General features: G+C 32.6%; 6 protein-coding genes and 1 long non-coding RNA gene across 12 annotated transcripts; 6 read left to right on the top strand and 1 right to left on the bottom strand.

The window, feature by feature from the left end:
• Positions 1 to 2,611: 2,611 nt before the first annotated feature.
• Positions 2,612 to 4,286, top strand: LOC105630660 (uncharacterized). 2 transcript variants are annotated; one of them, XM_020678115.3, is made up of 5 exons: positions 2,612 to 2,909; positions 3,010 to 3,084; positions 3,178 to 3,263; positions 3,378 to 3,580; positions 4,047 to 4,286. In XM_020678115.3, exons 1-5 carry the CDS (start codon positions 2,731 to 2,733, stop codon positions 4,137 to 4,139), a joined length of 636 nt encoding a protein of 211 aa, XP_020533774.1. In that variant the 5' UTR covers positions 2,612 to 2,730; the 3' UTR covers positions 4,140 to 4,286. The 2 variants fall into 2 exon arrangements, with proteins under 2 accessions (XP_020533774.1, XP_012067933.1); XM_012212543.4 differs by having other exon boundaries at positions 2,619 to 2,909; positions 3,181 to 3,263.
• Positions 4,287 to 4,577: 291 nt separating this feature from the next.
• On the top strand, positions 4,578 to 7,885 carry LOC105630659 (uncharacterized). Of its 2 annotated transcripts, none has more exons than XM_037639020.2 (6): positions 4,578 to 5,212; positions 5,295 to 5,567; positions 6,573 to 6,721; positions 6,857 to 6,962; positions 7,044 to 7,169; positions 7,430 to 7,885. In XM_037639020.2, exons 1-6 carry the CDS (start codon positions 5,021 to 5,023, stop codon positions 7,565 to 7,567), a joined length of 984 nt encoding a protein of 327 aa, XP_037494948.1. In that variant the 5' UTR covers positions 4,578 to 5,020; the 3' UTR covers positions 7,568 to 7,885. The 2 variants fall into 2 exon arrangements, with proteins under 2 accessions (XP_037494948.1, XP_012067932.1); XM_012212542.4 differs by having other exon boundaries at positions 4,595 to 5,212; positions 6,573 to 6,730.
• Positions 7,886 to 8,720: 835 nt separating this feature from the next.
• LOC105630657 (RNA-binding (RRM/RBD/RNP motifs) family protein) lies at positions 8,721 to 13,048 on the top strand. 4 transcript variants are annotated; one of them, XR_016322577.1, is made up of 5 exons: positions 8,721 to 9,194; positions 9,318 to 9,416; positions 9,568 to 9,852; positions 9,988 to 10,178; positions 12,666 to 13,048. XR_016322577.1 is itself a non-coding variant. In XM_012212540.3 (4 exons), exons 1-4 carry the CDS (start codon positions 8,811 to 8,813, stop codon positions 10,120 to 10,122), a joined length of 903 nt encoding a protein of 300 aa, XP_012067930.1. In that variant the 5' UTR covers positions 8,721 to 8,810; the 3' UTR covers positions 10,123 to 10,876. The 4 variants fall into 4 exon arrangements, 1 of the variants encoding a protein (XP_012067930.1); XR_001046687.4 differs by lacking the exon at positions 12,666 to 13,048 and adding an exon at positions 10,328 to 10,876; XR_001046688.4 differs by lacking the exon at positions 12,666 to 13,048 and adding an exon at positions 10,512 to 10,876.
• Positions 13,049 to 15,728: 2,680 nt separating this feature from the next.
• On the top strand, positions 15,729 to 16,615 carry LOC105630658 (blue copper protein). The gene is made up of 2 exons (XM_012212541.4): positions 15,729 to 15,955; positions 16,041 to 16,615. Exons 1-2 carry the CDS (start codon positions 15,796 to 15,798, stop codon positions 16,466 to 16,468), a joined length of 588 nt encoding a protein of 195 aa, XP_012067931.1. The 5' UTR covers positions 15,729 to 15,795; the 3' UTR covers positions 16,469 to 16,615.
• Positions 16,616 to 17,302: 687 nt separating this feature from the next.
• LOC149493507 (uncharacterized) lies at positions 17,303 to 18,228 on the top strand. Its single transcript, XR_016322578.1, has 2 exons — positions 17,303 to 17,794; positions 17,865 to 18,228. It is a non-coding gene; the product is annotated as an uncharacterized LOC149493507 (long non-coding RNA).
• A 4,487-nt stretch (positions 18,229 to 22,715) lies between these two features.
• Positions 22,716 to 23,530, top strand: LOC105630985 (blue copper protein). Its single transcript, XM_012212982.4, has 2 exons — positions 22,716 to 23,015; positions 23,112 to 23,530. Exons 1-2 carry the CDS (start codon positions 22,856 to 22,858, stop codon positions 23,339 to 23,341), a joined length of 390 nt encoding a protein of 129 aa, XP_012068372.1. The 5' UTR covers positions 22,716 to 22,855; the 3' UTR covers positions 23,342 to 23,530.
• Positions 23,531 to 25,789: 2,259 nt separating this feature from the next.
• Positions 25,790 to 26,602, bottom strand: AGP10 (arabinogalactan protein 10). The gene has a single exon (XM_012212539.4). It carries the CDS (start codon positions 26,437 to 26,439, stop codon positions 26,005 to 26,007), a length of 435 nt encoding a protein of 144 aa, XP_012067929.1. The 5' UTR covers positions 26,440 to 26,602; the 3' UTR covers positions 25,790 to 26,004.
• Between the last annotated feature and the right edge of the window lie 45 nt (positions 26,603 to 26,647).

Genomic DNA, 26,647 nt, shown 5'->3' on the forward strand with positions numbered 1-26,647 from the left:
TATGCCACTATTTCTTTTATCTTTAATATTATTGTTTGAGTAACTGTTAAACAAAAATTACATTAAAAGAAAATTTTGTATTGAAGTCATTAATATTTATTTTATTTTAGAATTAATTTTTATATTTTAAGAATAATAATTTCGAAATAATTAAAATTCTGCAAACTGTTTTCTTAACGATCCAAATGCCTATATGATTCAATGCTTAAATAGTTTTTGTATAATACAAAATAATTATTTCCATAATTATGGCACTTAATACAAGATTTTAGATGTAAAAAGGATAATAAATAGTTAAGGAGTCATTATTCTCTTGTTGTTTTTTGGTAACAAGTCATTTTCAGATTAATAGAACATATCTCTAAGTTGGTGCAATTAACAGTCTCTTAATAAGATTTCTGAATATATTTAAAGAGTCACTGTCTGGGATAGTATATGGCCGTGAGTGAAATTGACCTTATATCTGCTTTATGTGTAATCTTAGTTATCAAAAAATATTGTTGTCTCAAGTTTAATCTCTACTGAACACATTTACAGGGAGAGAAAAAAGTCTTTAACTGTGATTAAGTCTCGAATCGGATTAGGCGGTTTCTAATAATAGGGTCTAGATACCGGTGATTTAAAAAAAATAATTATTAGACCAAGTAGTGGATAAGTCTAATTGCGTGAGAGAATGCTTATGCACCTAATTTCTCTTCATATGCTTCCAAGAAAATATTCAGTGTTTAGTCCCTGTCACTTGTTACAAACTCAATATTTAAATTCAGGCACTGGTTTTTTACAAGGGAAGTAGCTATTTTATAGTGTTTATCTTTTTATGAACAACACTAGTTACATTATTAATGATATAATTCATTAGAAAAAACTAAAGTTATTTACAATTTTATATATTATGTTCGGAGAACTGGTTATTCAATTTCACTTTGAACACCCCTCAGTAATTCTAATGTCTGAATTCCATTGATGTGAAAAAGAGTCAGATACTGTTGGAGCTGGCTATTTATACTTTTTTTTTTTTTTAAATATTCATGTGTATTAGAGTAAAGAAACAAAAACTAATAATGTGTTGATTAAAGTGATTAGCAGTCTTAGTCCTCATAAAAGTAAGAATACAAATTCGATTACCGAAAAATATACTTTACTGGAAGAGAGAGTCAAAAACTTTTATGTTCTATGGTTTAAGAAAGATTAAAACTTCTTATTCTACAAGTAAAAAAAAAAAAAAAAAAAAAAGCAAAGAAACAAAAAAATTTTCTTGGATTCTTTAGAGGAGGCTTAAAGTAAATGTAGTATTTTATCCCTTATCTATAGTTTGAAGACTTGTTTGTGTAGTCGGTTCTCTCAAATTAATACTAATGAACTACTAATCACTAGTTAAATATTATGTCTCCTAGTAAAAAAAAATTCATATATGATCATTATAAGAAAGATTATTTGAGTTTAAACTACGATGAGGGTCATTACTCCTTCTTGCATAAAAGGTAATTTTTATGATATTTTTTTTGAAAAGAAGGTAATTTTTATGATATTAAAATCGTGAATAATATAATAATATTTTAATGAAAAACAAGACGTATAAATTATTTTATTTCACGTAAAAATCATTTATTAAATTAAGTTTATTTAAATTCAGTGTATAAGCTCATTCATGAGCTAAATCAATACAAATAAAAATCTTTAAAAATTAATTTATTTTATTTTATTTTATTTTTTTTATAAATTGTCAAAAATACTATCATTTAAAAAAAAAATATTTTTCAATCATTTGGTTTATGGATGGAACATAAACCGGTGGCTAACGATTATTTGTTATTATATGTTAACACGGATATAATATCAAGACATGCAGTTTACTGATGTAATTATTATGTGACGGTCGACGTGTATATATATATATATACCCTTAAGGCCTTCTTGTTCGTTCATTCTAACCCTTGTTTCAAGGATGGGCCTGGGCCTGGGCAGTTGGCTTCCAGATTAGGTGGAAATTGGAAACGGCCGGCGTTAGTTATACGCTCTACTCTTAAAGGACGCGGAGGCAACTAACGGCGGCGTTGATATGAAACTCCAACTCACCAACTACGTCGTCAGTCGTCACTCGTCATTCGTCACAGGTGCTGTGATTCACCAACCAAACGACAATTCAGGCATATGCAGATAATTGGACTGCGAATAATAGCACATAATACATTACACATGCAATTGATCCTCTTTCCAGTTGTTTATGATTGTATGGTTATAGTTTCTTGCTTCTTAGATTGGCCACTTAAGCAGAAACGTTGCATTTTGTCTAAAATATTGAGTAGGAAAGTTATATATGTCACGTATCAACGTCTCTTTCTCATTTATCAAGCAATCTTGGTCAAACCTGCAGGTCAATACGACATCTCGTAGGACTTTAGCTTGTTTTACAGTTAACTATTGTTAAGATAGAACTCTCTTAGAAATTTCAAGGAAAAATTTTAATAATTACAATGTTTAAAAAGGTTTGTCTCTGTAGCAAATGGCAACGTTTATTTTTTTTGAATATTTGGTTTGACCATTTCAACTAATACAATTTAGTCGTATAGAAATTGTTCTGCATGTTCTTCTGCTATATCTTCCCTTCAAACCACTTTCTGCAAGAAAACCTTAAACAAACCTTTTGGAAGACTCTCCCTATAAATCTTTTAGATTAACCAACCAAAATCCTTGCTTATATTTTAGAACTTATAATATTTTGGCTGCGATATGTTGACAAGAAGATCTACTGCTCCCTACAGTTATTGGAGGACCCACCAAAGATTTAGTCTTAATTCCAGAATTTTGCTGGCAACTGTAAAGCACATCAACAGCTGCCAATTTCTGGGGAATCAGAGGCTGAAAATCTTCCATGCCAATTTGAAACTCCACGATGCAAGCAGTAAGAAGTACGTACATATAAATTAATTAATTTTCTTGCTTATATTAATCAATTATGTACATATGTTGCTTTGAGTTCTCGTCGTAATTAATGCAATGTATATGCAGGGACATGGTTGTCTACAATGGGGTTGATCCGGGACCTGTTCTTCCTTCAGATCCTTCATCATCTCCTGGTTCTTGGTAATTATATTAAATTATTGAGTCTAATTAACATTTAGTTTTTGTGATGAGATTATTTGTAGTAGTATAAAATTAATAAATGTCATGTTTTAGCAGGAAAATGTGGATTTTGGGAATGTTAATAACTGTTGTACTACCAGTTTGGAGAAACAAATGGTGGCCATTGTTGACGTTAAAAGGTTATATGTATTATTAATTAATTAAGGATTAAGATAAATATACTATTGACAAAGCTATCAAGTTGCTACATATTTAGCCTAACAGGATGGCTTTTTGAAGCTGAATATATGCAGACAGAGTTGAATCGGTGGTGGAAACAGCAGAGGATGTGACTGATATCGTAGAAAAGGTGGCTGAGAAAATTGAGAAGGTAGCGGAAGAAGTTGCCGATCATTTGCCGGAAGGTGGAAAGCTTAAAGATGCTGTGACAGTCGTTGAAAATGTAGCTAAAGAAACTGCAAAAGATGCGCATCTCGTTCATCAAGTTATTGACAATGTATTTTCCTTTCCTTTACCTAATAGCTTTATTAATATTATTTTCTTAGTGTTTACCTAATCCAACACTTAATCACATTATCACCAATTAGGTCATCATTAACCTTTTCTTTTGTATATTGCTAAAAGCATGTGATCATGATGGAAAATTAGAAAAGAAACCATAAATGCTCAGGTTTAATTAGCATCAAGGTAGGCCATGTGCTACTTGCTGCTTCTTGAGTCTTTGATCATCACTTTTAATGGTGCTTGATTTCTTAATTATGTTTCATTAATTTCTTAATCTAACATATGGTCTGACTTAATTATACGATTCTTTATATTTTGAAAAAGTGGTTATGCGGTTCGGTTTGCTTTAAAGCTCAATTTCAACGATAGAAAAATTGGACAATAAGCATTAATTTTGGTTGTTAATTTTGTTTAATTTTATTAGTTTATGATAAATTCCTTTTTGAACAAAAATGCAGATGCAAGAAGTGGAAAAGGAGGTAGAGTCTTCGATTGAAACTGTTATTGACCAAGCTAATGAGATAAGGAAAGAAGCTCAGGACCAAGATTAGGCAAGGGATAACCCAGACCAGCTAGCTTGCACGTCAATGTACTTTTTTGACTTTTTTTTTTAAATTATAATTTACTAAAAAATCAGATAAGAAGAACCATACATGCACACTTAAATTATTTTTTAATCAAAACAGTATTCATGTCTATATTCAACTATTTGTCTTTACATTTTAATTAAATTTTCAGCTTAGTATATTTTCAAATTCATATTCAGACAAGAATGTCTTAAGTTGCTGATAAAATTCGTTTGGATATATCGATGATTTTCAGATTATTGTCTTAAAATAAAAATATTTTTTTCAAGAATAAATATATTTATTATATCACGTCGCTTACAATTTAGTATACTAGACCTATTAAATTTCCACATTATTTTTTAAAAAATTAGGTTAATTTCCATTTATCGAATAAATCAAACATGCCAAGTTATTTCGCAAATCAATCGACCTTTGAAGAACTTAAAAAACAAAAATTTGCAGGGCCGGGCCCAGCATGACAAGCCCACTATGATTCATTAACCTACCAAAGAACCGCCTTTCCAACAATCTGGACAGCGATTCTGCCACGTATTAAAAAACACCATTTCAAAAACCCGCTCTAACGGCTAGCTCGCTTTCTTTCAATTTGAAACCCCAAAACCAGAGAAGTCTAACAAAAAAGAGCAAGAAATCATTTTTTTCTACCAAAGCCCTAATCTTGCTTGAATCCAGTTGGATAATTACTCTCAGTTCATCGTTATCTCTACCATTTCTTTTTATTTTTTTATTAATTGATTCATAAGCGACAATCATTATAGGGGTTTTCCTTTTATCAAGATCACTTCTTTTTGTAGAAAGATTTCAAATTCTAGGGTTTCTTTTTTCTTGATTAAGATCAAAAAATGGATCTTCCTGTCGAAATCGACGATTACATAAAAGAAACAATAGACGACTCTTTAGGCCTCCCAGTCTCTATCCACACTCTCCAGTCGAAGCTCCGCTCCTCCGAGGATGCCCACCGCCGCCTCCGCGACCAATACGTTCTTCTCGTCGAGAAATTGCGCCAGAAAAACCATATCATTGACAGAACCAAGGTTCGTATGTACAGATTACAGAATATTACGCCAGATATATTTGTGTCTCTATGTGATGGAAACCATTTGTTTGTGGTTTTAGGCGGAAGCTAATATGAATGCGTTGGCTTTGAAGAAGTTTGTGAAGGAGAATCAGAGATTGGCGGCGGAGTGTGCTAATTTGGTAAATCAGTGTAACAAATGGGAGAGGGAATGTTCGCTTTACGATCACGACCGTGAGGCTTTAATGGATTTTGGAAACGAGGCAGACGAGAGAGCAAAAGAGGCCGAGTTTAGAGTTCGTGAGTTGGAAGAGGTCTTGGCGAAGTTGTCAGAGGAATTGCGGTTTTACAAGCATCAGAAAGAGAGGCCAGAGGTAACGGGACATTTCAATTTTTTTTTTCCTTTTATTTGGATTGGCTGGTATTTGTGGGGACCTGTAAAATTTGGAAGGCTGATTTTATTGTGTTAATTCTTGAAGATATAGTTATATGATAGATGTGATTGTACATGCAAATAATAAATTTTGGAATTTTTTGTCAAATTGTTATTTTGATTTTGAAAGATGGACAGTATTTCCCCCCTCGCCTTTGACAGGAACTAGGAACTTGGACATGTAATAATCCTTAAGTAGAATGATCATTAACTATATCCTGCCATTAAATTACTTAAAAAGCCAACCTATATCATTTTTTATTTTGGATTTTGTTGTAATAGTGGAGAATAGAAGTGATTTTATTGCTGAAGAATCCAATCTTTCAATTTTTTTGGCTTCAATAAAATTTGTATAATTGCTTCTTTACTGAGTTTAGAATATATTTTTCTGTTTCTTTCCCTTCTGAGATTGATCATTCCTTCTTGATGTGTTGTTACTACTTTACAGGATTCTACTATACCATAGCTTGTCATTTCATTACATGCATCCAAATTTTGTAGCGTTTCCATTAGTTCCTTGAATGAGAGATGTTTTCAATTGAAGGAGCTGTAAGTGTGTGTAAAGTGTATATATATATATATATATATGCTGTTGAGGTTATAGTTACATCACTTCTTAAATTAGTGTTTGATCCTTCATCAGTAGCTTCTTAGTGAAACTTAGTTATAGGACAATGGCTTGAAGCAGTCCTGCACTTTGTTGTTGTTTGAGTTGATGGTTTGCACTTCCTGGTAATATTAGTTGAGTATGCCTGATTCATGAATAGTTGTTGGCATTTCTTAATTACCACTCACAGAACTTACTTTTTATCAAATTCTGTATTTCCTTTTTAACCCCTGTTTTTCTTTCATATTTAGTTAGCAAGAACTTATGTGATTATTTTGCTATATTTAATTATTTTCTGGGTAAAGGGCGACTAATGCATAACACTCTGGTACCTTATAGGTTGATTCATCTTCTAAGAGCACAGATATGGAACAGAATTTACTTGAATCCATTTTAGCTACATGGGTCAGTGAAAATGAAGTTGGACTGGGTCATGCTTTTTTGGAGGCAAACAGTGGATATGAGTCATGTCAGAACCTGCTGAAAATGTGGGATGGGTAAAGGAATTTATCAATACTTTCTTTTTGTTTGCTTTTCTCCGTGGCTGGAGACCTTAATATTTAGCAGCATGGTTGCAATCTCTTCGTATTCATTATCAGTCTTTTCTCTTTTTTGTTTGTCAGCTTGGGGCCATCAACTCAGAAAATCTTATCCTTGGCTGCTAAAGTGAAGACTCTTCAAGAAGACAAGGAACATCTCAGAATCAATCTTAATAGGGCTGAAGAGGAGGTAAGTAGACAAGCAGAAACTATTTTCTTAGTTGGACAATCCAGGTTCCCCTGCCTATAACTTGAATAATGATATATACAGGTCAACTTGCTTTTCCAAGCAAACTATGTGTTGGACAAGGAGAACAAAAGATTGTTGAAGCAACACCACCAAGACCAGAACCTTGATGGTTCCGATGGAAAACATACCAACAGTGCTTCTGCCAAGGTAAGGTTTAAAAAAGTAAAAAAGGAGAGATGAGATGAAGAATAATTTCCTGTTCTTGTGAGATTTCTACGTGTTTTTTTTTTTTTTGCCCTTTTCTTTTTGCATGTGCTGACATTCATTTGCCACTTCATGCTGCATTTAACTGTCTCTTTCTCTCTCTGTGTGCGTGTGTGTACATGTATTATGCAAAAATGGATGTAGCCGATTTAGTTTTATTTAATTATTTCACTGAGATGGGTCATCTACTTGGAACTTTTCAGAGGAACAAGCGAAAATCAAGTCCAAAGATGAGTAGCCCAATTGAGATGAAGATTGATTCGAAGGATATAGATTCAATGAGACAGCCTTTATCACCTTTGCAGCACAATTCCCCTGAATGTAGAATGCATAAGAAGTGATAACAAATTATTTTCTAACATGTAGTTTCTTCTAATACTCCGGGTAATTCTCTGTATTTGGATATTGTTACTGCCGCTTCCCATTGTTACAGTATAGCTTTTCCTCAAGCTATATGTTACATGTTGCCGTAACTCTTTAATGAGACGGCCTTTTATCATTTTTGCCGCAAAATGTCCCTGAATGTAGAATGCATAAGAATTGATAACCGATTCTTTTGTATGTTGGATAGTGTTACTAATGGGAGAATAGCTTTTCCTCAAGCTATAGGCTGCTCGAATTAATATCAATTAACTCCTTTTCTTCTTTTTTACTTATAAGGGTAGTTTCATTTCTTAACAGAGCTATTCTCATTTATGGCTAAATATCAAGTCTATTAATAGGTAGTATAAGATGTTTTCTTTTGGATAATTATCAGAGTGGTTTTATACTTTCATTAAGAAATGCAAGTTTATGAGATAAGGCTTGGTTTGGTGAATAATAAAAGTTTATGATATAAGGTTAATCTAATTTATATGCATTTTTAATGTACTGTTCATACTGAAAAAGAAATGATTACATTACATGAATTCAAAAGTTTCATGACTAGAGTGAAATACTAGTTGAAATTTATTTATATACCGGTGCGATATTAGTCGAATACATATATTTACTTAAACTTCGTAGTTTTAATTTTTTGACACTTTAAATTTTGTTAATGACCTATTATGTATTTAAATTTTATAAATTTTGATAATATTGTATACTTTTTCACACTAACAATAATAATTTTTAGAATTTTTTATTTTTATTTACAAAAATCGATTTGATAGATAATTAGCATAACTTCTACAATAATAATTTTCACAAAATTTAGATGTTTAATTAATCTAATTAAAAGTTGAATGTGCTTCTGATAAAGTTCACGAGTGAAGTTCTTTTGTTTGCCCTTGAATAACTAATCAAACTTTGGGATGTTTTTTTCTAATCCCATTAAAAGATTTTTTTTTTTCTTTTATCCCGAGGAATGAAATGGAATGGTTTAAAAAAAAAAAAAAAGAGTTTTATTTTTTTAAAAATTTCAAAAATATAATATAAAAAATGACAAAGACTAAACTGATTACGACACCGTTTTTTAAACGACATTATATAATTTATATTTCGGCTCCAACAAAAATCTCCATCCTCTCCTTATCCAAATGCAATCATCCATCGCCCCCTTAAACGGTTCCCTCTGAGAATTGTGAGAAATCACAACTCGCTGTCATGGCTTCAATTCGCCTTCAGTGTTCCCCATCAACCCCTTACTTATCCCTTGAACATCATAAAACAGCAACGCCTCTCTTTAAACCGTTTAACCAATCTTACAATTCTATCAACACCAACAACAGTTCCTCTCTTTCATGGTCCCTCTCTCATTCTCATTATCGTACACTTCCAATTAGAATCAACAAAACCAGTCACTTCGTTTTACATTTCTCTTCCACAACTCAAGACCCAATCGTTGTATCCTCTTCACTGACTGAAAAAGATGAAGAACAAGAAGAATTTTCTCGAACCAGAGTGCTTGCTCAAAATATTCCATGGACTTGTACCCCTGAAGACATTCGTACTTTGTTTGAGAAATTTGGGACTGTAATGGACGTTGAGGTTCTATTCTCTATTTATTCCCTTTTATTTTTTAGTTCTAATTTCAATTTCAGGTGTATGTATTATGGTTTTTGTGTGTTTTGTTGATATGGACACTTGTTGTTTCTGGCTGCTATGCTCTAGCTTTCGATGCACAATAAGACCAGAAACAGAGGTTTGGCTTTTGTCACTATGGGCTCTGCTGAGGAGGCAGATGCTGCAGTTAAAAATCTTGAATCTTATGTAAGCGCATTGTCTTATTCAATTCTTTCATGGTTTCCTCAATTTTTTGGATATACGTGTATAAAGCTGAAAAATTCAATTTTTTTTTTTTCCTCCATTTTATTATCTTCAGCTTGTTAATATTTCGAATATTAAACTATTGATCTTTTAGGAATTTGAGGGTCGTACTTTGAGGATTAACTATGCCAAGATTAAAAAGAAAAAAGAAACACCGCCGCCTCCTAAGCCAGGGCCAACATTTAACTTGTTTGTAGCAAATTTGCCTTTTGAAGCTAAGGAGAAAGAACTTAAGGAGTTCTTTAATGCTGAAGGCACTGATGTTGTTTCTGCTGAAATCATATATCATGATAATCCAAGGAGGCCTTCTGGCTATGGATTTGTTGCCTTCAAAACTAAAAAACAAGCTGATGATGCGCTTTCTGCATTTACAGGGAAGGTAATTCTGTGGTTTTCAATAATTGTTAACTATTTTGATTGACAAAGACTGTGAACTCATTGCCTTCTTTATTGGAGTATTAAAAGTCTGATTAGAGTGAAGAATTAAAATCTCTAACGAGTTGTTAACCTGTAGATATTTATGGGAAGACCAATTAGAGTGGCACGAAGCAGACAATTTGTCAGACAAGAAAGAAAAGATGGTTCTGATGATACTTCAACTGACTTGAACTCTAGAGTGGAGCAAACAGATGGAATTGATGAAAATTGAAACTGAAATTTGAGAGCAGTGGATTTCTTAATTCACTTCACTTTGCAATTTTGTGGGTAAAATTTCTTATATTCTATTCTGATTCCTACAGATCATCAAAGTAATTTCACTGTTCGTTTGGCATGCCTTTTCTACTATGTGATTGGTGCATTGTATTTTTTGAGTGATACTGCTATACCCTTAAGCATACACTTTTATGATACAGGTCTGAACAAATTCTTCACCATCACTTAGCATGTCCTAGACTTTTTAAAGTATTGTTTTATCATCCTGCTCTGTGATGGAATTTATAAGCTTATCTACAAACTTCATCTCCCTTGAATCCATTAATATGATAGTGAACTCTACAAAGTTCTTTGATGCCTTCCACCCCAATTATGTTTGAGCAGTTGGATAGGAGCCTCGTATTTTCTTGTGGTATATCTGACCCAATGCAAGGGAGGAGAGGAAGAGGTGTTGTAGAAGGGGGGATCTGCAAGTGAGAGATTGAACTTTTTTCAAATTTTCGGACTTATAGTTGGGATCTGTGGTTTTAATCACGTTATCATGGTGTTATCTAAACTCTATAATGAACTTGTAAACTAGAATAAATTCCAAAAAGAAAAAATCTGTTGTGTGAAAGTAAACTTATTTTCTAGTCAGAACCCAAAAAATCAGTCAAGGTTGTGTGTACCTTCTGATAATTCATTGTTGTTTGTGTACTTCATGAATGCTATTGTTTTGTAAATTTGATACACGAGGAAAGATTTGCCTATGAAGTTTCTAAGTAGATTGTGTGTGGTTATTGGAACTATCGAATTTAGTGATTCTGAAAGGTGGACATTCTTTGCCCAAACTAGTAAGATGGCAGAGGGGAATAAGTAACTAAGAACCCTCATTGCAAATTTCTTCTGAGTAGAATGATGATATAGAGTGATATGTAAATGATCTTGGCCACTTGGTGGCTGGCTATAAAAGAACAGGTTAAGGTGAACCTCACAATACAATACAAATCTTTAAGCAACCAGCATCAGAGTTGTGGTAGATGTATATGCCCAACAATTTCCAGTCTTATGTTCTATTGTATTCTAAATTGTCTGAAGAAGAGAGAAAATGTGGTAGGGAAAAAAGTTAGTTTGATTTATTTATTTATTTTATATTTGGCCCAGAGAGACAATTTTCATAGAAGCAGTATAGACAGTATCAGCTAATTGGAAACTGAATATCATTCGATCTTTACTTGTTTCCAGAAGATCATTGACTATATATATTTTTGAAGTAGTTTCTCTTCTCAAGCCAAACTTGTTTTTTAAATCCATCACTTTTACTGTCAAATATATGATGTTGAAACCTGGTGCCAACCCTTTTCCTATCTGAGTACTCTAGAAAATCGGAATGCTTATGGTTTTTTGTTAGTTCTTCCTTCTTTTCTCAATATATTTGCTTAAGGAGTAGGCATAGAAGCAGAGTTAATCTTTGTAGTTAAAATAAAAAGTACTTTTTACATTCCTTCTTTGTAGTTTATTCTTTGCATTCATATTAGATTTTTGTGCTGAGTTTTTTGTGGATGCAAATTGCAAACTGCTAATGCTGGGAAGTAAAATTTTGGAATTGTTTATTTATTTAATTGAGAGTGCTAAACAAGGAAGATGTAGATTAGTCCCACGTGGAGGGAAATAGTTGCAAAAGATCTATTGTTTCTTGATATTATACAGACTTAACTATGAAAGTATAGCAGAATAAAAATAAATGATTCATATAACATCGATCTTGTTTGGGATTAAAGTTCGGTTGTTGTTTACTTATTTTTTCATGCACTATATGTCACTTTGGCACCAAATATATGACTATTTTGTCAAACATTTAATTTAATCTCACAGTTTTAATGTGTGATGCTCATGTCATAAATTGAAATGATTTTTTATTATTCTCATTTTGTAATCCGGATGATTAATCTTATTGGTAAGTGGGTATTCTCCACATTGTTGGGAACGGGAAATTATTTTCTTAATTTGCAAATCTCCAAGTAGATGGTTCGTTTTGAGATCCTAAGCTTTCATATTTTCTTCATAAAGTTTAGCGTGATATTGAAATTCTACCTAAATGTTAGGTACATGTTGGCTGTTTGGACTTGGGGACAAGTATCTAAAAACCCTGAATTTGTACTGCTGTATGCTCCATTTCACTAATCCATGTTCTGGACAGTAACCTACCTCGTAGTGTGGAAATAGTCAAAACCCTAAGGGCTTTTTCTGGGAATCAGCAATATAAAAATCTCTCATCAAGACAAGAATTTCTCATTTGGTCTGAGTATAGTCCCACATTTTAAGAGGTTGCATTATAATTGCATCTGAATCTGTTAATTTTGAAAAATATTCAAGTTCGAAGCTTTTCTCAAAATCAACTTTAAATTTTAAAATCTTCAAGAAGGTCCGTCCTATGACTCGAAATTCAGGGCTCGCACTATTTTAAGGCATGTTCTTAACCATTTGCCCTTTTTAATTTGGTCATTAAGTAATTACCGCCCTAGCTTATACTTTTGGCTTCACCCTTGGATTGAAAAGGCCAGAAGGGGAGAATGCGAGGTGGGAGGGGAGAAGACAAATGATAGTGCATCTGGCTGACATTTTGAAGTGGACCAAGCACAAGCACTAGGGCTAGGGCGTGGTTGGTAGAGTTGGTATAAAGTACGCCAAGTAATCATGGTGCCTCCATAGTTTTGGAGCTTTTGTTTGCATGTGGTGGGGAGCTTCAATTTTGGGTAATCATGCTATGGCTTCATTTCTTAAGTGTGATAATTATGTTCCTAATGACTTTATTATTATTAGGTGTAAGATTTTTATCAGAAAACAGACATTTCATCCTTCTTCATATCCAAAATCCAAACAAAAACTTCCAATTGGCAGCCATTAATTTCTATATTAATCAGAATACTCTCCGTTTATCATGTTTCATGTTTCCCAATTACATTTACTTCTCTTCTTTGTTTATTTCTTCAATTTGAAGCTAAAACATTGTGGATACGTCATTTATTGCATATTGCATTAAAATTTATTTTAAAAATAAAAAGAACTCATAGTTTCGTACTCAAAGAATATGGAAATACTTTTGGTAATAAAAAATATGTATTAGCTATATGAAATTATAAGATTTGCAGAGGAAAAAATATTTTGCTTATGGACCAATTCAGGTGAAATTGAAACTACGTTTGGTTCTCCAATCTCCATAGTATATATTACCTTTCATCTACTTAAAATCCTTTACTAAAACCATAAAGGTTTGATGATTGAAGTTAAAGAAGAAAGAGAACCACATAGTGTTTTTATGTTCATCACTATTTATTTATTGATTTTAATATAGATAGTGGAAAAATCATTATTTTTGAGATGAGATGAGAATTATAATGTTGACTTTTAGAATGCATCTTTTTCCAAAGTTGAACATTGAGTGCAATTATGAAGAGAGTAAGATGTGCTAAAAGAGAGATTCAATTTTTACTAAACTAACCCTGCATTGAACTGTATATAACATGTTAATTAAATAAAGAAATAGAACAAAATTGGCAAAATACGTGGTACCAGATCACTTTAAAAATACATAATTAAGACAATGATAGTTGGTTCGGGTGCAAGGGATGGGATCACCTTAAGTAAGTAATTCTGGATTCGATATGGAAAAAATTTTAGTATATTAAGGGGGAAAACCTTAATTTAGTTACTAGGTTAAATTCCGATTAGCGTAAAATTTAAATATATTGAAGTACTATGGTTATCCATTAACATCATTGAACATATTCATTTACCGAAAGTTTCAGTAATTTCTTGAGGATTTCTTATCAGAAAAGCAACATCAATAGAAATTAGAAACTCTGCAACCCTTTTATGACTTTGGATCAGGGGTAACGACAGAGCCATTATGACTCCATTGAAAAAGCTTGGAGAACTTTCGTTTTTATTTTTATTTTTTTCACGAGTGGAAGTGGGTCAAAGGACTTGCTAACAGAATCACTAATTTGACTTTTGCAATGCTCCAAACTTATTTGATTTTATCTAAACCAGTAAAAAAAAAAAAAAAAGCTAGTAAATTATACCAATATGTGTTCATGGATCATGATGGTTAAATTATAATAGTGTAAACTGAATACAAATGATAATTATTATTATTAGGTCAAAATGTGCGTCATTTTGTAATAAGCATTGATTCTACGTGTTTTGCAGTGAAGTTCAAAATATAAGAAATATGACATAATCCTTAAATCACGGACATATATCGAATGTTGTCCTTCGACAATCATTATCAAAGATAATCTTTTCTTTTTAACACAATATAAATAAGTGAAAAACAAAAATAAACAACACCTTTTGGGAGGTATGAAGGCGAGTTCTAAATGATGATATTAAAATTGAAAATGGCAAATTTAGGGTTTGAGACGGACGCATTTTATAAATAGCATGGAAAAAATGAAAATAATGCCCTTAAAACAAAAATTTCATGCATTTTTTATCTAATGGGGAGAGAATGTGTATTGTTAGCACATTTAATCCAACAAAGAAAGCTAAACAAAGGGCAAAATGGATTTTATATTTGAACTTAATCCAAATATAGTAAATTTTTCTATTTAAATGAAACATCTTAAATACATTCTCTGTTCCATAATGAATCGGAGGAAGTAATAATTATTAATTATTAAATAAGCACGAGTGTTTGAAAAGAGAGAAAACTTTTAATTTTATGAATTCTTAATTACATTTCACATTTTGTTTAACAAGGCTCTATGACTTATATTTAATATATTCCCTCCGTCCTATTTTATTTGCATAGTTTGACAAAACACGTATATTAATAATTTAGTTAACAAAAGTTATTTTACTTTTTTTTTTTACCATTAATAACTCATTAAGATACTAAAAATCATTCATTCAATGAACAATTATAAATGTTATTATAAGAAAAATAATTATTTATATGTCTAAATTTAAAAATTTTATCAATATTTTGGGACATTAAAAAAAAAAAATAACAAACAAATAAAATGGGATCAACAGATTATTATATTTCTTTCTCTATTGTAATGATGCTAGCTTGGGACCTGTTTATCATCATTAAATTGCAAAGTTACACATAAATCAAACTTTACAAAGTGAACATCATTTTTTAACGTAGTTCTTCAGACTACATAAAATAACATTAAACTAATTAATATGGGCAAATTAAAGAAAAAGAAATTATTTTACAAATCAATTTCTTCTTTTCTTATATATAATGTATTAATTGCGAGATATAAACTAATTTATCTTTAAATTTTCTCCTTTTCATCAATCCATGACCATTGATAAGAGAAAGACTTCCCTAACAACTAAGTTCAATTGAAGCAACTAAAAAGCCCAAAAAAAAAAAAAAATAATAAAATAAAATAAAAAAAGAAAACATAGGGTCCCACTTTAACCTTTTGCATTAGGTATGGAGTATGGCTCAAGTCATCTTCATGGAATTAGTCTTTTCACAATCTCAAAGTGACCCTAACAGTACTCACTCTGGTATATAACTCTCGTATCATACCACTATATAAGTAACTCACCACAACAACTATCCTAAAAGCAACTAACTAACAATCACACCCCCCCTCCCCCCCCCCCCCCCCCCCCCACCACAAAAAAAAAAAAAAATCATCTTCTACTTTGTTCTTCTCTTCCAATGGCAAGTTCTGTTCTTGGAGTTGTTTTTGCAATTCTAGTCATGGTGGTGCCAAGTTCGGCCACAGTTTACACTGTAGGAGACACCTCTGGCTGGACAATGGGTGTTGATTATAGCACTTGGACCAGTGGCAAGACCTTTGCTGTTGGTGACAGCCTTGGTTAGTCATCTTCTTCTTTCTTTTATATCTCATGATCTCCACTTAAAATTATGGTTTAATCCATTTTAATTTTTATGTGCTACAGTATTTAACTATGGAGGAGGGCACACAGTAGATGAAGTAAGTGCAAGTGACTACAACACATGCACAGTAGGGAATGCAATTACATCAGATAGCAGCGGAGCCACCACCGTAGCTCTGAAAACGGCAGGGACTCACTATTACATTTGTGGAGTAGTTGGGCATTGTGGGAGTGGCATGAAGCTTGCTGTTACTGTTAAGGCAGCTTCTTCATCAACAGGGTCCGGTTCTGGTTCTACTTCTACTTCTACTACTACTACTCCTTCATCTGGCACCACTAGTTCTACTACTCCTTCTACTACCTCTCCTTCTGGAACTACTACCAATAAACCTGCATCTAATATGTATGAGTCAGCTTCAGCTATTATTTCACCGATTGGGGCTATTTTGTTCACTTTGGTTGCATTTTTTGTCATGGTTTTTTCATTGTAAGGTTTGGCACTGGTGGTGACACCTTGGCCAGGCTAGAGGCAGTGCTCTTCTCTTTCCTCTCTTCTCTTATCTTTCTTTGTGTTGATTGTATTCCGGATAATCATTATTGCTTTTTATTATAAAGGAGTAGGTTTATATCTTATTCAATCATCCTTCAACTATTAGTATAATTGTCTTCCAATATGATTTAAAATATTACTCTCTTTTTTTAAATTAAAATATTGAAGATATTAATTATAGTTCTAAGTCATATATTTCTAGCAGATAATCTTTTTGCAGACAAAATTTTGCATATTACTTGTAATTTTAGAAAGGGAGAAATAAGAAATGCAAATACTTCCATTGTATAGTAATTTTTAAAATTGAGTGTTGGGTAGATACATGAGAGATGAATGTCGACACAGTATAAAATATTTTTTTCTGAAAAATGTTAGGCAAAGACATGTCATGTTAAGGTGGTTACAACCACCACCCATTTTTACCTGTGATCCTGAGTGAGTCCTGACTTCAAATACAAACTGGGTAATTGGGGAAATGAATTGGCCCAATTGGGGATTGCCTCTCTATAAAACAACTGTGCAGCAATTTGGTGTACAGCCTGGTTTGCCTGAATTTATTTTCTAGCTCGAGAGAAAAATACCAAGGTGTGGATGATCTCCCTAACTTATATATATATATATTTTTTATTTTAATATCTGATATCCAAAATCCAATGGCCCGATTAATTCAGATTCACATCGGGCAGGCTCATAAGGGAGCAAAACGCTTCCTCCTGAGTGTTTAAAGAGACTTCATATTCATGTCTCAAATTCGAGACTTCTGGTTAAAGGAAAAAGGATTTCTACTATCCTATCTCACCCCTTGAGAGTTCCCTTGTCACATCCTACTGAATCGAATCGTTGCATAGAGTCGAGTCGAGTTGGGCCGAACAAGAACCCGGTTCGAGCCATTTAAATCCAGAGTGGGGTAGAATGGGATGTAACTTAAATAAGTAAAAGAAGTGGACTTACTTGAATGAAACAAAAAGATCAAAGTATAAGGAGTAGGACTTACTTGCACTAAAATATAAAGTTTAGGTATTAAAATGTAACATATGGAAAATATAGGTACTATTTGGTAATTTTTAACACACAATCAAAGATAAATTTGGACTACACGAGACTTCCATTTCAGTTTGCCTTCTTCATTTTCTTCATCTTCATCTTCAACGTCTTCTTCATCTTCATCTTCCTCTTCATCTCCTTTCATCTTTCTCTTCATCTCCTTCCTTTCTCCATCCATTTTCATGTGATTTAAACACTAAATTCAACCTAGAACTCTATCCAAGTAAGTAGCCCTTCTTGATTTTCATACTTTTGTGATTTTTTAGATGATTTCTAAGAGTTATTATGTATAGGAGAGGGGAACTCAAAGTTGGAAGAAAAGGAAGCTAAGAAGAGGATTTAAAGCTCTTTTGGTTGAAGGTTTGATATCTCTTTTAGTTTTTCACATTTTCTTGCATGAAAACTTGTGTAGTGTGTTGATAATGAAAACATATATTGCTGAATGTTGAATTAGAGGTCTGTAAATGGTGATAAAGCATGGGATGAATTGAATGAATGAAGTAGATATTGATTTCATGCTGAACCCAGTTTGTTGGACCATTGACCAGAAACTTCACCCTGATTTTGACTCTGTTTAACGATGGAATTAGGAAGTGGTATAGAAGAGTTATTTGTTCCTCTATGTTTTATCTATCCATGAGTTTTTGAATCACCTAATTTGGAGTGCTCAGTGGATATCTCAATTTAATAAGAAATAAAACAATAAACATATAAGCACACATATCATTATACTTTCATGATTTTACCTGCTGTTCATGATGCTGTATAAATTTTGCAACTTTTATTAACCATCGTATATACTTTATAATAAATCACATAACTGCATGGCTCCATAAGGTTATAGTGAAACCAAAGTGATAAGAAAAACTGTATGAACTGTATGAAACTGGATGAATACTGTATGGCTGGGCTGTTATGGCCCGTATATAAATCATATCCACTCAACAGCCTGTAGCTGGAGTACCAAACTGTATGGGGCGCAGATCTGCTATCCTATGTCGCGACATAGTCTTATCTACGTGGTTTCTGCCTAACCTTAATGGAGCATATTATGTGTATTGTGATAATACAAGAATTATTTAGAAAATATCTAATGAGGAATAATGCATACCATTGATAATGTATAAAGTAACTTGCATGGAAATACTCTAGCTATTGCACCCGCGATGCAATTCTTACTAATATTTATGTAACTAAATTATACCATTCAGATTAAGGAAATTCTTAGTTTGAATTAAGTTCACTTAGAAGGTAAAATGCAGTAATAATTTTCGGGTGAATGAATCTACATATGCATTCCAACATCATTTCTAATGTGTTCTTGAAATCTGCCAGACAGCCTGTACATGTTTCACAAATCCTATCATAACTCTTTCTGTATACGTCCAATTTAGGTTATTCTAAATTCTATGGTTAGCTAACATCTTAAGGTACAAAGTTTTCTTCTATCACATCTCTTAATTATGTTGGCAAGGTAGTCACATATTGAGCTCAAGTAGCAACTGCCAGTCTGCCCTGCTGTTGGTTTCCAGCCTGCCCAGTTTATACTATTTTGGTCATATCTCTCAATTTATAACTCCAATTTAGGTGATTCTACATTCTATGGTTAGATAACACATTAGGCTACAAATTTGTCTTCTACCACATCTCTTAATTACGTTGGTAAGGTAGTCAAACATTGAGCTCAAGTAGCAACTGTCAGTCTGCCCTGCTGTTGGGTTCCAGCCTGCACAAGTTATACTATTTTGGTCACAGATCTCAATATATAACTCCAATTTAGGTGATTCTTCCTTCTATAGTTAGCTAACACATTAGGATACAAATTTGTCTTCTACCACATCTCTTAATTACGTTGGTAAGGTAGGCAAATATTTACCGAAATGAGCAACTTCCAGTCCGTCCAGACTGTTGATTTCGAGCCTGCATAGTCTGTACTATTTTGAAAGCATACAACATGATATTAGCATGAAAGGACATAGGTTCAACCAGATTGTAGCATCTCAGCTCGGTTCATTTGAGTTAACGGGTGGACCGGGAAGCGATGTTACATCCCTAACTTATAAAATTAGTTTTGATCAAATCAAAATATAACTTTTAATTTGTAGATATGCTTTATCTACCTTCAAAAGCCAACAATCAACATGGTTTGGTTCTAGCTTAATTTTAAATTAAACTTTAATTATATTCAAATTTTTTAGTTTTACATTTTTAAATATGATTCATCTACCATTAAATCAAACTTTATTTATACCTACGGATTGTGGCTCATTTAACAACGCAAGCTGGGTATGTGGAAAGAATTCTCGAGTTTGATTTAAATACATCTACAGGGAAGGGTGAGGAGTCTTAACTATGACTCAGCCCCAAGTCAGATTAGATAATACCTGATAATAGGATCCGAATACCAGTGTTTTACAAAAAAAAAAAAAAAAAAAAATCAAACTTTATTTATCATTAATCTTTTAAGAAAAAGAGATAAGAAAAATCAAATTAAAAAGTCATATATATAAGCAAGTAAGCATTCAATATTTAAATTTATGTGATTGACTATTTATTCAATGGCGGGATTATGATGCAAGAAGTTAGGGATTCATTACGAGAAAGTAAGAGAATACATATAAGTTAATTCAATACTTTTTACAAAAAAAATTATGATACTGTGTATTTATAAAATCACACGGATTAAACACTTTAATTTGTAAAATTAAATTTATGAAGAATTAAATAATTTAAAAATATAAAGATTATTTTTTTAAAAGTTATATTAATAGCATAATAAACCCATACTTTGCATAAAAATCCAAAATAATTCTGAAAATTATTATTGTTATAATACGGAGATTTGTGTAATATTACCAGATTCTTAACTTGAAAGGCATGTTAAGTTTTTACCACAAAAAGTTTTCATAAAAAGAAAAACAGAGGTGTTTTTAACCAAAAACATATTGGTTGAATCACTTCATGGCCTTCCACTTAGAATATGTTAGGTCGTCACCGATTGGGCCAGGCTGTCTTATTGTGGCCCAATTCTACGGTTATCTCTCTTTTTAATGAGATAAAAGGCCCAAAAATAAAACGAAATCATGAATTTTGAATAACATTTATAATCTTTAAATAGTGCAGAGGTCTCCGCATTTTGAAAATCAACGAGAACACATTGTCATTTACAAAGATTAAAAAGTGCTAATTAATATATTTAAAATACATTTAGGTTTGAATGCAAAATACAATTAAAAATCAAATAAATCTTAATTTTATTCATCTATTTTTGAAGAGTTATTTAAAATATACAGCTGTATTAAGCTCACTTTTCTTAATGTCCATTTGGGCTTAACGCATGCGTTAAGAGCAACAAATACAATAGCCACCGAAAAAGATTTGGACCGTTGAATTGTCAACTGGTGCAATTACCATAAGAAGTGCACTTCCAACTCTAAAAAGCCATTTCACCAGCCACTATGATCCATTTAATATTACTAAATTGCTATTATCAATTTTTAATTTTCTTCAAAATCAAAATTTCATTCATTTCTTTTTGGAAAAAAGGTTCAGTTTAGCCCTTGAACTTGAGCCAAATTATCAATTCACTCAAAAATCAAGTTTTTAGTCAAATTACTCCAAAACTTATCAAACGATAATCAATTTACCCATTTTTAGCGCTAGTCAGTGCGCGTGCATTTTACAAAAATACAATAGCGAGTCAGGCATCAGTTTGTGTTAACTTCATTGATTAAATTAAATTAGTTACCAGTTATCGGGAGATGCTTTTTTGACGATTTCTAACAGTCTACTCACCAGAAACATTCCATCAGCATTAGTAATTTGCCTTTGCACATTTATCACTCAGTGTGAAGTATGAGCATGTTCTCAATTAAAATTCCAAGTGAAATCTTCAATCTCAAGTTCCTAACCACAATCAACCTCAGTAATGAAATTTCCCATCAATTTCCCACTGTACTTCTCTAATATCAGTTGAAACAGCCTGCACGAGGAAATCTTAAGGGATTGCAGACTTGAAAATATTAAGCATTCTCAAAATCCCTCAAAATCAACTTACAAGACAAATATCAGGTGAAAATTCGGTACATGACAAGCCTCACAACTCTCAATTTCACCCTCAACAATTTATTGGACTGAATCTGCTTAGAAGGGAAGTTTTTGGTGTTCAATGACAACTCCTTTGCTGGAAATCCCAATCCTCTGCACAACAACGAACTTCTTGCCCGTTTACTGTAAATACACTTTAGGGTTCATGGTCACACGACGTCTCAACACCTCCAAGCTAATAATAACCACCCGCTCTCATCACCGCTCTATTGCTAATAACAATGATGGTTTAGAGATCGAGGAAGAAGCGGCTCCAGAAATACAGGGCTTCAAAGGTAACTGCAACCCAACGGCTCAAATTCAAACCAGGGGACGTGCTAGAGTGCTTGAAAAAAGAGAATATCGTAGGCAAAGGTGGTGTTAGGATAGTCCACCGTGTTTCCATGCCAGGTGGTGGTGATGTGCCAATCAAAAGACTTGTGGGCCAAGAACATCTTTTGAATTTGGTACCAATCAAGAGACCTATGGGTCTACGAGCTTCTTTAAATTTGGTTGACTGCGTGTGAATCACGCACTACTCCCAGCCCAAAGAATGGGTAAATTAACTATATTTACACAAGTTTTGGAGTAATTTGGCTAAAAACTTTATTTATGGGTAAATTGATTATTTAATTCAAATTTGAGGGGCAAAATGAATCTTTTTTTTCTTTTTTTTAACAAATTATAAACCCCATAACTACCTTTTCTTTCGCACGTGTCCGTCGCAAAACAGATGCGTGGAGAGTATGTTACAGCTGTAGCCACGTTGAAAGCATAAAGATCCGACCTGACTTGACTTTTTTCTTTTTTCTTTTTTTTTTTTTTTTATATGAAACTCTTAATTACATCACACCTTTTGTTTAAGTGGACTTTAATTCATATTTCTTTCCCTAATGTTTATCATTATTAATTTGCAAAAGTTAAACATAAATCAAACTTTACAAGGTCAACCTCGTCTTTAACAGAGACCAAATAAAATACTAGCATTAAACTAATTATTAATTAATCTGGACTAATTAAAAAAAAATATTATCTCTTCTTTTTCATGGACTCGGTCTTTTTCACAAGAACAGTTGAATCAAGTGGACATAACGTTACTCACTGTAACAGCTCTTGTTTATACCATGCCACTATATAAGCAACCCACTAGCAATCCCAAAAATCATCTTCTAAGTTCTAAATTTGTTCTTCTTTTACAATGGAAAATTCTGGTTTAGGACTCGTTTTTGCAATTCTAGTCATGTTGGTGCCGTGTTTGGCCACAGTTTACACTGTAGGAGACTCCAGTGGCTGGACAATAGGTGTTGATTATGGAACTTGGACCAGTGGCAAGACCTTTTCTGTTGGTGACAGCCTTGGTTAGTCGTCTTCTTCTTTCTTTTATATCTCATGTTCTCCACTTACAATTATGTCCAGTTATGGTTTAATCCATGTATAGTTTTTATGTTCTGTAGTGTTTAACTATGGAGAAGGGTACACAGTAGATGAAGTAAATGCAAGTGACTACAAAACATGCACCGTAGGTAATCCAATTACATCAGATAGCAGTGGAGCCACCACCATATCTCTAAAGACAGAAGGGACTCACTATTACATTTGTGGAGTGGTTGGCCATTGTGAGAGCGGAATGAAGCTTTCTGTCATTGTTAATGCAGCTAATAGCTTCTTCATTGATGTGGAATGAAGAAGCATCAATAGGCAGTGTGGGAGTAAAATGGAGCTTGTTGTCACTGTTAAGTTAATTCTGACAATATATTTTTTTTTTTTTTTTGATTGAATAATAGGTTCAATGGACCAAAATATAAGGAATTAAATTATTTTCAATATTTGAATTTATGCAATTGAATAAATAATTTGGTTTGTAATGCAAGAAGTTAGACATTTATCACGTGAATTTGGAATTGTTTTATTAACTTTCAAAAAAATATATAATTTTGTTCAATGAAGGGAAAGTGAGTACATGATTAATTCTCAATCCATACATATTATTTTGAATACCAAACAAAAAGATTACTACTTGTTTTTATTTTTATTTTTTATTTTTTTTGAGATTTCACATGATAAAGAGAGGGTAATTTGAAGAGCTATTGACATACAATTTGGTAAATGAACACCCAACAACAACGTGGAAGGAAGTTTACAAGTACAACGCATATCTCAAATTTACTGTCAATTAAGAAAGTTATAATCCTTGATTTATCCAGAAATTATTGTTTATACATGTAAATGGAAATAATAATATATATTAGAATCAAGCAGGTCATTTCTAATTATTATAGTCCATTATTTTTGAAAATAAATCGTAAGAAACTAGCAACAATTAGTAATAATAAATAATATATATATATATATATATATATATATATATATATATATATATATATATATATTGTAAATGGAATTCTTGACATTATGCTAAAAATGCTACTATAATTTTTGAATGTTAGAGTGAGAATTGGTAAATAGGCGTTGGAGAGTGTGAACTATAAATGGTGAAATTACAGAGATTGAGAAAAAAAAAAAAAAGTGAAATGAATGACCATGAATAAAATTTTATTAATTTATTTTATTTTAGAAATACTACAAAAAATAAGCAACCCATTATAATTGCGTAATTTATTCATATAATTAGAATTATATAAATTATGAATTAACATGTTTTTTTTTTTTTTTTTTTTTGAAACATGAATTAACATGTTTATTTCCTCAATTCTAAGAAAACACAAGTGTAATTAATTAACCCTAATGAAAATTAGAAAAAAGATCTATATAAAATCCACCTCCTAAATCCTAGTGAAAATCTTACTTTTTATGTATACATAGACACATAGATTACACTTTGGTTAATTATATATATATATATATATATATATATATAACACTTCGGTTGATAGATGGATCAAGGGCTGTCTTGCCGTCGTTTCAGTGACTTATAGGGCTTCTCTGAACTTAGTCTTTTTGGTTCTTGAGAATAATCGCCACCTCTCCTAGGACTGCAATGATTATTCTTTTATTTTGAAAGATTACTACAACGTTCCTGCCTTTTGTTGAAACTAACTATTGAATTCTGCTATCTAAAAAATCCGCTGTTTAATAAAAATCAAGCTTCTTTTTTTGAACGAAATATGTTCATTTTTTGAATGAAAATTTTCATTTTTTAAAGAAATGACGTAACAGTGAATTTATCGTAAAAATAAAAAACGTGATAATAATTTGTTAAATTGGAGGAACGAAAGTATTAATTAAGATATAATTTAAGGAATCAAATGAATTCACTTTAATTATTGTCATGATTAAAAGTTCTATTTTACATTACAAGTATTATCTTTATGTTGATTGAAGTAGCGATAAATTGAAAGCTTACGTGGCAACATAATGTTTTAATTTAGAGTCCATTAATAAGCTCCCAGGAAAAATCAACAAAAAAGAATTTGGACCCGTGAAGTTGTCAACTGGTGCAACAACCATCAGAAATGCACTTCCAAAAAGCCATTTCAAAAGAAAGGCCCGTAATGCCTGATACTATTATAAATTTTTAAACTAAAAGCCTTTCGCTTCAAAATCAAAAATACATTCATTCACGATCATCAAAACCCATTTATTTTTTACAACTGCCATTAGAAATTAGAAAATTTATAATCAATTGGTCACATGACTACTTCAAATAAGAGAGACATCTCCTTTTTCTTTCGCACGTGTCTGTCGGAAAGCACATGGGAGTCTGTAACTAAAAGAGTAAGATTTACAGCTGTGGCCACGTGAAAAGCCTAAAGACCCATCCAAACCCAACTTTTATTTACTAATTTCAACCGGATTAATAATATTAATCTACTACTCGGCCTCGTTAAAAAAAGGTCAAAAACAATCAAAGTAAAAAAGCAGAAAAGACCAATAAGACCGCTTCCAGCTGTCCCTCGTCCTAACGCAAAATGACAGAAAGAAAGACCGCCCCAACATCACTACTCACTACACGTTGCTTTCTCCTCACTTCACTATCTTCACAGATCAAACTACCATTGCGGATTATTCATTCAATTCAATTCATCGTAGCTTTTGCATCAACACATTAAAAGAAAATTAAATAATTAAAACACTAAATTATAAAAATCAGCAACAATAGAATCAAATAAAATTTAAGAAAAAAAAGAATCCATAATAATCAGCAATATATAACAACAATAATAACAATAAATAACGGAGTAAGAAATCAAATCTAAACCGTCAAAATATGAAACGTCGCCATCACCTCCATGGGGAGTAAAAACAGAAGCTAGTAAAAAATAAGACTCAAAATCCTACTAAATCAAGTCCTAAATCAGCAACTGATGATCAACCTCAAGATCAGATCTACAGCAACAACGACCAAACACAAGCAGCTCCAACTACAGCCAAAGCGACACCGTTTCTATTCAAACCAGCACCGTTTCCAGGAACCTCAGCTGGAGTCTCAGCGGTACCAGGACCCGTTGCACTTGGAGGAAGAGCCACTGAAGGACCAGTCCTAGGAGCCAAAGGAGATGGCGGTGAGCTAACTGGACTCAAGTTGGGGGCTCCGGCCGGGGGAGCAGCAGCAGTAGTTGCAGGAGCAGGAGCCGAGGCAGGTGGTCCTTGAGTCGGAGCTAGAATAGTTGGAGCAGGAGCTGGAGTCGCAGTTTTTGGAGCCGGTGCAGCCGAAGGTGACTTAGTCGGGGAAGCGGTCGGTGCTGCTCGCGGAGCCTGACCGAGAGCTGCAGAGGCAAAGAGAGCCAAAAGCATAAAAGTGACGAAACCGTTCATAGCCATTGTAGATCAAAACTCTCTAGCTTACACAAACAGAGACAATAAAGCCAAAAACAGTATGTGAGCGAGAAAATTAAACCGGAATTGATGAGAGAGAAATGTGAAGGGATGTATTTATATAGACAAGGGGGTGTTAAAGTCGGTTCAAGACATTTTCCTGTTTGTTTCCCCGGCTTCTGAAAACCATGAATTTAGTATTTAATCCCTGTTT

The sequence above is a fragment of the Jatropha curcas genome, chromosome 9, assembly GCF_041381405.1.
Source record: "Jatropha curcas cultivar XTBG-Jc1 chromosome 9, XTBG_Jcur_1.0, whole genome shotgun sequence".
Lineage (NCBI taxonomy): Eukaryota > Viridiplantae > Streptophyta > Magnoliopsida > Malpighiales > Euphorbiaceae > Jatropha > Jatropha curcas.

Bases quoted from the DNA above. Each gene is read 5' to 3' on its own strand.
- LOC105630660 (XM_020678115.3), top strand. From the start codon at position 2,731: ATGTTGACAAGAAGATCTACTGCTCCCTACAGTTATTGGAGGACCCAC. The intron at 2,910-3,009 runs GTACGTACATAT...ATGTATATGCAG, and splicing joins CACGATGCAAGCAGTAAGAA to GGACATGGTTGTCTACAATG. The intron at 3,264-3,377 runs GTTATATGTATT...GAATATATGCAG, and splicing joins GCCATTGTTGACGTTAAAAG to ACAGAGTTGAATCGGTGGTG.
- LOC105630985 (XM_012212982.4), top strand. From the start codon at position 22,856: ATGGAAAATTCTGGTTTAGGACTCGTTTTTGCAATTCTAGTCATGTTG. The intron at 23,016-23,111 runs GTTAGTCGTCTT...TATGTTCTGTAG, and splicing joins TTCTGTTGGTGACAGCCTTG to TGTTTAACTATGGAGAAGGG.
- LOC105630657 (XM_012212540.3), top strand. From the start codon at position 8,811: ATGGCTTCAATTCGCCTTCAGTGTTCCCCATCAACCCCTTACTTATCC. The intron at 9,195-9,317 runs GTTCTATTCTCT...GCTATGCTCTAG, and splicing joins GGACTGTAATGGACGTTGAG to CTTTCGATGCACAATAAGAC. The intron at 9,853-9,987 runs GTAATTCTGTGG...GTTAACCTGTAG, and splicing joins TTTCTGCATTTACAGGGAAG to ATATTTATGGGAAGACCAAT.
- LOC105630658 (XM_012212541.4), top strand. From the start codon at position 15,796: ATGGCAAGTTCTGTTCTTGGAGTTGTTTTTGCAATTCTAGTCATGGTG. The intron at 15,956-16,040 runs GTTAGTCATCTT...TATGTGCTACAG, and splicing joins TGCTGTTGGTGACAGCCTTG to TATTTAACTATGGAGGAGGG.
- AGP10 (XM_012212539.4), bottom strand. From the start codon at position 26,439: ATGGCTATGAACGGTTTCGTCACTTTTATGCTTTTGGCTCTCTTTGCC.
- LOC105630659 (XM_012212542.4), top strand. From the start codon at position 5,021: ATGGATCTTCCTGTCGAAATCGACGATTACATAAAAGAAACAATAGAC. The intron at 5,213-5,294 runs GTTCGTATGTAC...TTGTGGTTTTAG, and splicing joins ATATCATTGACAGAACCAAG to GCGGAAGCTAATATGAATGC. The intron at 7,170-7,429 runs GTAAGGTTTAAA...GGAACTTTTCAG, and splicing joins CCAACAGTGCTTCTGCCAAG to AGGAACAAGCGAAAATCAAG.